At 34.5% G+C, this 11802-nt stretch overlaps 1 protein-coding gene across 1 annotated transcript; it reads left to right on the top strand.

Annotated features, from left to right (window-relative positions):
• The first annotated feature begins 244 nt into the window (after window positions 1–244).
• On the top strand, window positions 245–9600 carry LOC129748581 (uncharacterized). The gene is made up of 2 exons (XM_055743237.1): window positions 245–1202; window positions 8892–9600. Exons 1-2 carry the CDS (start codon window positions 371–373, stop codon window positions 9257–9259), a joined length of 1200 nt encoding a protein of 399 aa, XP_055599212.1. The 5' UTR covers window positions 245–370; the 3' UTR covers window positions 9260–9600.
• The last annotated feature ends 2202 nt before the right edge of the window (window positions 9601–11802 follow it).

The raw sequence follows: 11802 nt of genomic DNA, 5'->3' as shown, positions 1-11802 counted from the left end.
TATTTTCCTCGATTCATCTAGCAATGAGAGCAAATAGTATTCTAAAATTATCATATTCTCGATCGAACCTTTCAAAAACACTCATGCAAATATAATAACGCAACAAACTAATTATTTGGTTTAAGACACAAATACCGCTCAAACCCTGAACCCTTGGTACCAAAAGCTAACGAGAGACAACCGAACGATTTTCTTCGCCCTGTTCCACCCAACAAGTCACTCTATATAAACTAGGCAATTTAGCGAGCAGCCGGTCAGTTCCGCGGGAATCGGCTTTTGTGCGATAGCTAGTTAGTCAATCAAAAGGTTTACAAGTCAGAAAGTGAGCTCGTTTCGCGTGTGAGTCGTACGGGGTCTCAGTTCTCTCAGTATGAAATTGTTAATTGTCCTAGCGCTGCTAGGATCATTGGCAACCTTCGTCAAGGCCGCTCCTCAAGAACGAAATTCGATCGACTTCCTGTTGGATTTGAATCAGGATGTGCTGCAGGACGAACAGGAAACGGAAGCCGTGGTGAAGCCAGTGTCCCAGCCACAAATAGGCACCAGCACAGTGGCACCGGAAAGATCTTCCGAGAGGTCATCGGAACCAGCACCGGTGTACGAACAAGAAGAAGAAGCCGATGTTCAGGAACAAGTGCGACCAACAAATGCTCCTGCCAGCCAGGAAAGCAGTGAAAAGCCTGCCGAAAGTGAAGAACAAGACGGTAGCGATGAAAACGAAACAGTTGAACAGGAAAGTGATGATCGGCATCAGGATGTTCAGCAAAGACAACAGGATGAACCTGTTGAACCTGAGCAAGCATCGGAAGCTCCAAAAGAAGATACAACCATCCGCGTGTATGATCCAGAAGAAGATCAGGAGGATGAACAGGAGAAGACTTCTGAACAGGAACCTGTCCAAAATAACGATGATGATCAACAGCAGCAGCAGCAGCCCGAGGAAATCCATGAAGATTTTGACGTTCAGCAGAACTTCCAACCAAACTTCGACGATTCTCAGTTTAGACAGGATGTAACGATTCCGAATGTCGAACAGGATACGAGAGTAGATCAGTACGATAGTGGCAATGTTGAAATTAAGCCAGATCAAGTTTTTAATCACGGGTCGATTTATGTGGACAAGACCACCTTTGCCAGCGGACCTTCGAACGATTTATCCAGCACAACGCCGTACACTGTTAAGAAGTGGAACCATGACCACGGTAAGTAATTGAACACGTTTTGAAAAGAGGCCCTCAAAGTTAAACGGATACAATTACATAGACGCTAATTTCGAGAAAACACGCAGCATATAGAGCGATTTTCTATACTTTTTTTAAAAACTTGTAGCTTTTTTTATCAACAAGTGTGAATACAATATCTGTTAAATATAAAATTGAAGAAAACATTGATTGAAATATGAGAAAACCGTTTGGCAAGATAAGCTAATAAATTGAGAATTATAGCTTAAACCCTTTGGACTTCTAACGATCCAGTTATAACAAAAACAGAATAAACTTCGGGGATATTGTTTGGAATCCAGAAATAGATCCGGACTGTTTTCCACGATATTCGAGGAACCCTTTTTTTCAAGCAATTCTACAATCTGGAATGATTAGCCTATGCAGCAAGGTTGCCGAAAGCGCAGGAAAATCTATTATTTCATACAATTTAGAGCAAATTTTCATCACAGAACACAAAATCATGGAAATTTTCACAGATTTCACGAATTTTTAAAATGTGTCAAAATAAATTTGGAATTTCTAACTTTGATTGGTAAAGTATTATGGTAAAATTGGTAATGTTAGCTGATTTTTCAAATAAAACGTAAAAATCACTTTTCAATGAAATTGCTAGAAATAACATCACAGAAAACCATAACAGAATTTTTGGATGAAATAACAGAAAGTCAGAATATTTTTTTCAAAAACCGATTATTGGGCAACCTTGAGTTGATAGAATAATTTTAAACTTTTTATTTCTGTTAATTTTTATAGCTACAATTACAATTCTATAAACCAGATTTCATTTGCCGGGATAATTTTAAAAACCATAGTTTTCCAATCCCAATTTTATATGGGGCCTCCTTCCATAAAAAGTGAGGTTCTTTGAACTATTATACAAACCATCTCTGACCCGAAAAACCCTCAGATACCAAATTTCACTTTATCCCGACCGTCCATTTATACGTGATCGTGTAACAAAGAAAATGCCTCATTTTTTTTTTATATATAAGAAGGATTTATAACGTTCAATCCTAATTTTACACCATTTCCATTTCCTACGCTTATATTAAATTTCAATAAAATAAAATTTATGAACAACAAATATAGTTTTAGTATCATACAATTTCTAAGATTCGTCCACTATTTATTTTTTTTCATTTTCCCGAATATCTGGTTTAATAGAACTTATTGTATTTATTTCGTTCACCTTAATGTTTTGAATTCAATAAACAAGTTTTCAACTTAAAATAATAATCGACATTAATATTTCGAATAAAAATTATGTGTTCAAGGTTTTTCATTTCTAAAGCTCGGAAGAGTCTATCCTTGACATTTATTTCCAGGTCTTATTAGAAAATTAAAATATAAAAATTAACATCTGTTCAGAGTTGTCGGCTTAATTTTTTGATTTTTATTTTCGAGATGTGATTTGATGTGATGTATTTTTTTCGTAAAAGCGGTCCAATATCGATCTGAAAATTTTATTTTTAATTCAACGTTGGTGAAGTGTGGCACCTTCATCAAGGATCAATATCTAATTATGCTTCAGTAAAAGCGTACTGTGAGGAATGTCTGATTATTTAAAAAAAAATCCAAATCTACTATCTTCTAAGATAATAAGTAGGGGAGAGTGGGGATACTTGATCTCCTTTTTTTTGATTTCACCATATCTTTTTGAAAAAAAACTAGCAACTCACACTCTTTTACATTCTCTGACAGCGTGTAACTTCAAGTTTCTATGCTTCAAAAATTAGAACGATACTTGAACTCGTAGATGAACTAGAAGCATTTTCGTGGGAGTAAAATAATTGTGATATTTTTTAAGTTAATGTAAGTCTCCATCCTCTATTAAAGGAGACTTGATCATTTATTCAGTAAGCCCTAATCCTTGGAAAAAAATCAAAAAAAAAATCCCAAGACCGAATATTCTCATATCACAAATTATAACTGTCAGAAGAGGGAAATTCTATAACTTTGAATCAACCCTAATGACATTGCAAACTTAAAGGCGCTGTTTTCTATAACTAAGAGGAAATTAATTATTTTAGCCTTTTCCTTCAGGCAATTGTTAAATAAATAATATTTATTGGATAAATATTAGTAATCACGAAATCAGCAATGATCACGATCCATTTAGAAGAAGAATATACTGTTTTGATCTTTTGGGATCAATTGTACCCATTATAAACATTTTAGAAAAACTTTTATGAAAAAAGTTGACAGTTTTCCATTACTTCGAAAATATGATATTATAAAGTCCATATTGCATTGAACAATTGATGTATTGGAATAATTTTTTTGTTATAATTTTTCCATGTAAGGAACATTTTAAAGTGTTTAAAAAAGATTTTCAAATCCCATTTTGTGAAATTTTTCAAACCAAGTTCAATAACTCAATTTTTTTTTAATTTTTTGAGCTTTAAGCATTGTTGTTTTGCTTCATTTGGCTCTTGTTTTCTAGAACCTTTGATCTAAGACATTCCAGTTTAGAGATATAGCTGAGGAATCAAGTATCACCAGGGATCAAGTATCCTCATTCTCCCCTAAGTTCATGAAGTCAGTTTTGAAAAATAATTTACAATTTAATCAAAAAAATAAACCCAAGAAATAATAAAATTAAAAGTTACATAAATTCCACATTTTATTTGAGTTTGGAAACATAGAAATGTTTTTTTTTCTGTTGTATAGTTTTTCATTCGTTTTTGAAATTCGATTATCGAAGTATGATTTTTTTTTCAATCTATATGGGTATCTGATTGTTTTAATGTTTTCAGATTAAATGTTTTGAGATTGGCATTAAGCTGTTATTGAGTAAGAATTTTCGTAGCTCACTTAATTCTTAGTTAGTAAATTGTACAGTCCCCCCACAATCATGGGTCACACACAATTATTAGTCACCAAACATTTGAACTGCTAATATCTGCTGAACTAAAAGAAATGTAATCATATTATTATTTTTAGATTATCGATAACAGAATCAAAATGCATTGAAAATATTATATGTGCGCTTGGTAACAGTAAAACTGCAATTTGAATAGTTTCTATCATACGTTAACTATTATGTGTTGAACTATCGCATAAAATTTCAATGTTGTCAATGTTCAAGGTTGACATCTTAAACCGTTAAGCCCCTTATGCGAGTATTTTAAAGATTCCAATAAAATAAATTGGTCTCATATAAGCACAAAGGATGACTTTACATTTTTTTTAAAGAAACTGAGCAAATAAAATGCAAAATTTCAATCATATTTAGCAAAACAAAAGTGACCCATAATTGTTACAGCACCCACCCAATTTCACACAATTATGGGTCACTTTTTTGCAAGCAAAACAAAACATTTCTTGGTTGCTTTAGCTCAACACAAATGCGCCTTGAATGTATACTAGGAATGATGCCCCTGAATGTTTGCCAGAATATTGCCTCAAAATATCTCTAAATCGTAAAATTTCAACTCTATGGAGCATTTTTAGTGGCAGATTAAAAATCCTCAAAAAAAAACAAAGGTTTCAGAAACTGGAAAACGGCAGCTAAGGAGATCTGAGAGTGTACCTACTCTATCTACATTGTCCAGAAATTTAATATATAGGCGTCGCTACGCTTACACGCTCTCCGGAGTACCAAAAATGGTCATAGTCGAAGTTTGATTTTATAGTTGCGGCTATTTTTAGGACAGATGACATGTTTTGATTTTTGAATTTTGATGAATTTATCTCTTTTACCTTAAACGGTTACTTACTTACTCGGTTTGAGTTTTTGGTTCGCTTTTTTAAATAAAGTGAATAAATCCGAGCAAAATCCGGACATTTTTCAACAAAATCTGGGCAACCGGGCCGGACTATTTATTCCTGAATTTTGTACTACATACATAACTGAATAAAATCGGTGTAGTGTTCAGGTTGTTGACCTATTGCTATTAGGTCCGATCCCGTTCTGGAAACAGAGCTGGCATAATGAGAACCTCGCTGGCGAGTCTGAGTAAAGATCTAAAGATTGAATAAACGGACCAGTCTTCTTAAGCTGGCTTCCAACGGAACTAGACGTGTGTCTATTTTATTTGCATCTCCTTGAAACTCCTCACTTAAGTTTACCTCTATCATTTTAATATATTAAATTAGTGTTATACATCGGTTACTTCAAATGACGACGAGGATGGGATATTCGTTGAAGCATCGAAATCGGCAAGTTCAAGTTTTTCAATCTTTTGATTTTGAACAGCTGAATTGTAAGTATGTTGGTACTGTGAGTGAGTTTTTGAGAAGTTGCCGCCATTAGTGGATAATGCCTTTTGTTGAAGTTTTTTTTCTTACCGTTCATACTGTACCATTTTTATAATTCATCAATCTTTGGTTTTTTTGGTGTGACTTTTCTTTTGTTTCAAAATTATTTTTGAAAAGCACATTTTTATACCATTTTGTTTTGTCTGCAGCATTTCATGATTTTTTTTATTTTACTTTCTTAACAGCAGTGTTTCACTCTTTAACCAGAATGAGTTCTTTACTTTGCTTTGTTTTACTCAACATGCTGGCAGCACTGTCATTGAGCGACACCGAAGGCATCATAACAATGACTCAACTCAATACGTACAAAACGTGTGAGTTCTTTTTGGGTTGCCGAACAGTAAAGCGGTATCCAGTTTGATTGTTCACATCGTTTAATAGTTTTATAAAGTTACTGCGACAGTTTTAATTTAGCATAGCGACATAAGGAATTTCTCCGACAAAAAGAGCAAGTAAAGTATTCGGAATTTGGTTTGATTTTTGTGGGTGATGTCGTCGTCGCGATGGTGCCACCGAGTGAAGTTTCGCCGCTGTTGTGCAGATTTTTATGCTGTTATTTTCGTAAAAGGGTTTGATTTAGCTAATTTCGTTCCCGAGGTATGTGATTTTTTGGTTTTTTTTGTTCAATGTTGAGATGTTTATCATTACAGACAATTTTTCAATTTTTATTTGAACTTTTTTTTTCCTCAATCGAATGTTCCTTCTTTTACTTTCATCAACAGTCTGCTCCTCCATCGAAGCACAGGCTCCCATTCTTCTGGGTGACTCTGAGTGAATCTCCACATTTCAGGAGAAGAATGTTAGCAAGCTTTTTATTTCCTTTGGTGAGCTAGTGAGTAGTGAGATGGTGGTCGGATAGCTTCACAGCCACTGAACACAAACAAAAGTTTGTTAAGCATATTAAAGTTTTGAAGGCCAATTTACCGACAAAAACTATAAAGTGTAGTATCTTGACTCGAATTTTGTGCTTCGGAAAAAAAAAAAAAAAAACCTGAAGTTACAGCTGTTTAGCCAGAGGAATGCTGCTCTAGGTTTGGTGATAGATTGCCATAGAGAAAGTGCTGAAGAAATGATGGCCGAAAATGGTTTGGATTTTATTATGCTTTTATGTAGCTGCCGTCCAGCAAAAAAAAAAAAAAAAAATCAGTTTTGGACGTTTGAGGAACATCGATTGGGGGTCGTTTTTAAAAGGTATGTGTTTTGGTTTTTCTTTATGGTATCATGAACATTTGACTGAAAAGGTTTAGTTTTTTTTCATTGAGAGTCAACATAGAATGTTCAGTAGCTCTGCCGCCAACTTACAACAATCTTGTTATGTGAGAAGAATAAGTTTTTTTTGTGTTGCTGGGTGAAAGCCTTTTTGCAAAAATAGAAACAGATTTCAAACATGTACTTTAATTTTCAATTATTCATGCAATCCATAAGAGTATGATCATGTTATGATTATTATAACTTTGTTGACACCCATATGTTTATGAAGATTGCAAGTAATAGGTGTTTATTCAAGAAAGAAATAGACTAGAACTAGAGACAAGGTTTTATGTTTCTACGGCTGCCTTTTGATTGGCTTATCATTTTGGTTTTAGGCTGAAGTTTTTCTTGCCAATATATAGGTTTGTTTTTTTCTCTCTGAAAAGTAGAACTATTTCTATTTTTTCACGATGAGTTTTTTTTTAACCTTTTGGAACAACACGACGGTTTTCCTTTTCCAGGCCATAGCATCGAGCAGGATGGTGCTTTGAATTTTGGAGTATTGGACGAAGGTGAAGGAATTTGACGATACGGAAATAATACGAAGATGATTTTGATGGGTTCGTGGTCTCCCCGTTCATCTTTCCAGAGGAGAAGGATGGCTAGTGTTAAAATGAATACAGTGAAGATAAGAAAAAAAAGTGCAAAGTTTTTGTAAATTTTTTTAGTTGTAAAATTCCTACAGGAATAGGTTTCGATAGTTTGAATAGTTAATTATTTCAATAATATTGTATATAAAAAAATACGTTCGAAGAAAAGTGATTAAGTTAGGCATTCAAATGTTGTACTTAAGATTAGTTTTGCATTTTCGTTTTAAAGATACTTCATTCTATCTTGAGGGTGAAGGAGTTGTAGTGTTCAGGTTGTTGACCTATTGCTATTAGGTCCGATCCCGTTCTGGAAACAGAGCTGGCATAATGAGAACCTCGCTGGCGAGTCTGAGTAAAGATCTAAAGATTGAATAAACGGACCAGTCTTCTTAAGCTGGCTTCCAACGGAACTAGACGTGTGTCTATTTTATTTGCATCTCCTTGAAACTCCTCACTTAAGTTTACCTCTATCATTTTAATATATTAAATTAGTGTTATACATCGGTTACTTCAATCGGACAACCTGGCAAGCTTAATCTAACACATTTGCTATTTAATTTTTCCAAATAAAATAAATGATAGTCTCGAAAGACTCAAATTCTTTCAGTCAGTACAGTTTATTTGATAAAACATTCATCGTATAAGGCACATAAGCAAAATGATGGTGGAAACGTTCTTGGCTACATCTGTGTTCAAAGGCAGGGAGGATTTAGTCCTGCATGAAAAGCTGTTGTTCAACGAAAAACTGTACGTGAAAATGGTAAAAACATTGTAGGGCATTCCTTTGTTTGTTTATTTGTCTAGGATTTTAACACTATGTAAGGCATTCCTACCATTGCATTGCACAGTGATCCAGAAATGAAATTTAGCGGGAAACATTTATTAGTGTTTTTCCCTTAAGTTTGATGCATTTGATGTCTAAGACAAACTTTTACAACAACTAAAGGCGGTCACTTTTACTGGAACAATTCTAGGGTGGTTCATAAGATTTATGAGATCTGAAAATTACTTCCCAACTGTGATAAGATAGAGGCCTGCATTGTTCTACAATATTGTACATAGAACAAATAATTCATGAAATCAAATGCCCGGATTTTGTCCGGCCCGGATACGTGTTGAAAAAATTCTGGTAACCTTAATCATGCTGAATAAGGAAAAAAAATCATTAGTTTTTAAGTTTTAAAAGTTGTTGAAGTGATTTTTTTAAAAGAATTTCATAAAATTTGCTTTTTCAAGATTGGTTTATTTATCGATGTTATAGTGTTTATCAACAATTTCATCTTCAAAATATATTTTTTTTTTTGAAAATCTATGTGATCTAACAAAAATTTCTGAAACCGTTAGATAATAAGCTGATATTCGAGATGGGGCCTTCTGGCAGGCCGAGGAATAATTTAAGGCCCCAAGGTTTTGGTTCTGGAATTTAGACCTATTTTTGGGGCACCCTACCCTACCGGGATCGGGATCACAATCATAACAGTGGTAACAACAATGTTGACAGTACTTCACAGAAGAGATGTTTCATGACTATACAAAACTAACCAAATTATTTTTCTTTTTTCAACAGGATTTGGCGGCTGGCCACCAAGATTCTCTGGACCCCCACCACCGGGATCACGTTTCGATGGACCGCCACCAGGCTTCAATGGACCGCCAAGATTTGATGGACCACCGCGATTCGATGGACAACCTCCCCGATTCGACGGCCCTCCTCCTCCTGGAATGCGTTTCAACGGAATGGCACCTCCCCCATGGGCCAATCACTGGCACAATCACCACCATGACGACCATCACCACGACGACGACCAAGACGACCAACAGAAGAAAGATCACGATCATGAATCGAGCAAGAATGGCGGCAACCAGGAACGGTATCACGGATTCCACGGACACCATGGAGGATTTCATCGGGGTGGACCCTGGAGGTGGCACTAACGCGGAACATTAGACTAAGGAACCCGGAACCACCATCTGCTCTCTAGGATAATTGTGATCAAACGACATTCGGATTCAGTGGCTCATGTGTGTATATTTAATGACAAGTGTCAGATTTCCGGTAAATCATAACTGTCATCATAGAGCTGACAAAGAGCTTCTACTCGGAACTTTTTCCACCCAATCAAGCTAACCGCAATATACAAATGTGCTTAGTATTAGATATTTATTAGTCATCAATTGAACCGGTTAAACCGTTCAATTACTTACGATCGGATTAGACAAATAAAACAGGCTTTTTTATCGACTCGTATGAAATAAAAGTCGGAAGATATAATAAAGTTTGGAGTCTTGCTTGCGTAGATATCACACTTTGTTTCCAAGTTCTATCGCGATTTGGTGGCTTCGAGGCGCATGTGTGTTCTACAAAAGATGATCGTCGCCGGCAGGTTTACTTCTTGTTTCTTTAAGACAATGTCCGAGTGATCGGCGGCATAAATTACAAACGACTTGAGCGTAACGATGTGTGGTGAGGAGGTTTATTGAATTTATTTGTACTGCGCCGGTCAGTTTTTATATTGGAGTTTTCTTTTACTAAGCGAACGAAATTAGTCTGGCTAGAACTTCGCAGAATGTTTTCGTTGATTTAGTTCGTTGCTTTTTCAAGGTCTTTCCGCATTTGAGGTGTCGACTGTGGGGAAATAAGCAAGGCACCTGGGAGTGGCAATTTCAATTATTAACTTACCGGCAATCTAATTAGGGACGGGACAATATATCATCAAATTAGGACACTTAAAGTCAATTCCGTTTGTAGGTCATGGATTGTGATTCGAATTAGCTTAGAGCCGGAACAAATGAAAACGTAATGGAAGATTGTTTTTGCCGATTCAATAAAAGAAGTTAGGAGAATCTGAATTGCTGTCGGAACATTCAACACATCAATATTTTGACATGAAGTCAAATTAGTTAATCAGTTTCGATAGTTCTGAAAATGTGCTATCCATAAAAAATGGTTAGGAATCATTTCGGACTGAGCAATGTTTCGGAGACGGCTTTTTCTCGCTTTTGAAAATTATTTTGTCACTGTTGTTTCCATTTAAATTACCTTACCAGAGATGCATTAATATCAACAATGAATGATTATAAATTTTTAATGTCATTGCAGCGAAATTGATTCTTAGGAAGAAATTTAAGACTTTTTGAAACATTTAGCAAAACACACCGGATCAGCTAGTCGACAAAGAGAATAAATTTCGAAAATAGTAAGCATAGAATCTCAATTCAATATTAATTTCCTCCGATTACACTAGTTTACAAAATTTAAATAAAATCGTGCTACAAATGCTAAATCGGACGCTGAATCCGAAAATGAAATTCAAAAAAATCTCAGTAGAACCGTTTTTTAGTTATGCTCCAATTATGAAATTTCGGAAAAATTAAAAAAGTTCTTGTACTTAGATTAAAATATCTCGGACGGCACAACAGTAATTTGAAATCTCTCTTTTGCATATTGACGGTGAATAAATTCTCTATCGATAATCTGAACACTATTTTTGCCTTTGACCAACAGTATTGTTGGTATTAGTGACTTAATGAAAGAAAAAATTATAAATAACACATTTTTTTACAGAAATTTTTGTTTCAACGAAAGTTTTAGACTCAATGGTAGCATTAAAAAAATCTGATTTTCTTTCGCCCTTAAATGTCAATTTAAAACAAATATTTCAAGTGGTTATTTATCAAAATCGGTTGAAAATTGAAGAAGTTATGGCTACTTTATCATAACAGTAATTTTTGTAGTTTTTAATAATTTAACGAACCGCAGTACACTTATCATAGTATAGGAAGAATGAAACTTGATAAATCTCACTCGCTCCGAGTCAAAATAGCTTACCAGAAGGTCACATGTCAAGTTTCAGGAAGATCTGACCACAGGGAGGGGTTGCTTGAGTCTCAAACGTGAATAAAATTTTGAGGTATTTTGCCCGGAAGGAACAAAAAATACTGGTTTTTCATCAATAACTTTTTTCATCACTAGCCGATTGTTTTTTATGGTAAATTATTTTAAAGCCTAAGTTGAGACAAATATTTCACCCGAAGACTGCAACACGATTGGACTTGAAGTAAAAAAGTTATTGCATGACAAAAATGACAAAAATGACAAAAATGACAAAAATGACAAAAATGACAAAAATGACAAAAATGACAAAAATGACAAAAATGACAAAAATGACAAAAATGACAAAAATGACAAAAATGACAAAAATGACAAAAATGACAAAAATGACAAAAATGACAAAAATGACAAAAATGACAAAAATGACAAAAATGACAAAAATGACAAAAATGACAAAAATGACAAAAATGACAAAAATGACAAAAATGACAAAAATGACAAAAATGACAAAAATGACAAAAATGACAAAAATGACAAAAATGACAAAAATGACAAAAATGACAAAAATGACAAAAATGACAAAAATGACAAAAATGACAAAAATGACAAAAAAGACAAAAATGACAAAAATGACAAAAATGACAAA

The sequence above is a fragment of the Uranotaenia lowii genome, chromosome 2, assembly GCF_029784155.1.
Source record: "Uranotaenia lowii strain MFRU-FL chromosome 2, ASM2978415v1, whole genome shotgun sequence".
In the NCBI taxonomy this organism is placed as follows: domain Eukaryota; kingdom Metazoa; phylum Arthropoda; class Insecta; order Diptera; family Culicidae; genus Uranotaenia; species Uranotaenia lowii.
The sequence above is the reverse complement of the archived record's forward strand: the minus strand, read 5'-3'. Positions and strand labels throughout refer to the sequence as shown.

Coding starts and splice junctions, on each gene's coding strand:
- LOC129748581 (XM_055743237.1), top strand. CDS start 371: ATGAAATTGTTAATTGTCCTAGCGCTGCTAGGATCATTGGCAACCTTC. Junction 1,203..8,891: donor GAAGTGGAACCATGACCACG/GTAAGTAATTGA, acceptor TTTTTTCAACAG/GATTTGGCGGCTGGCCACCA.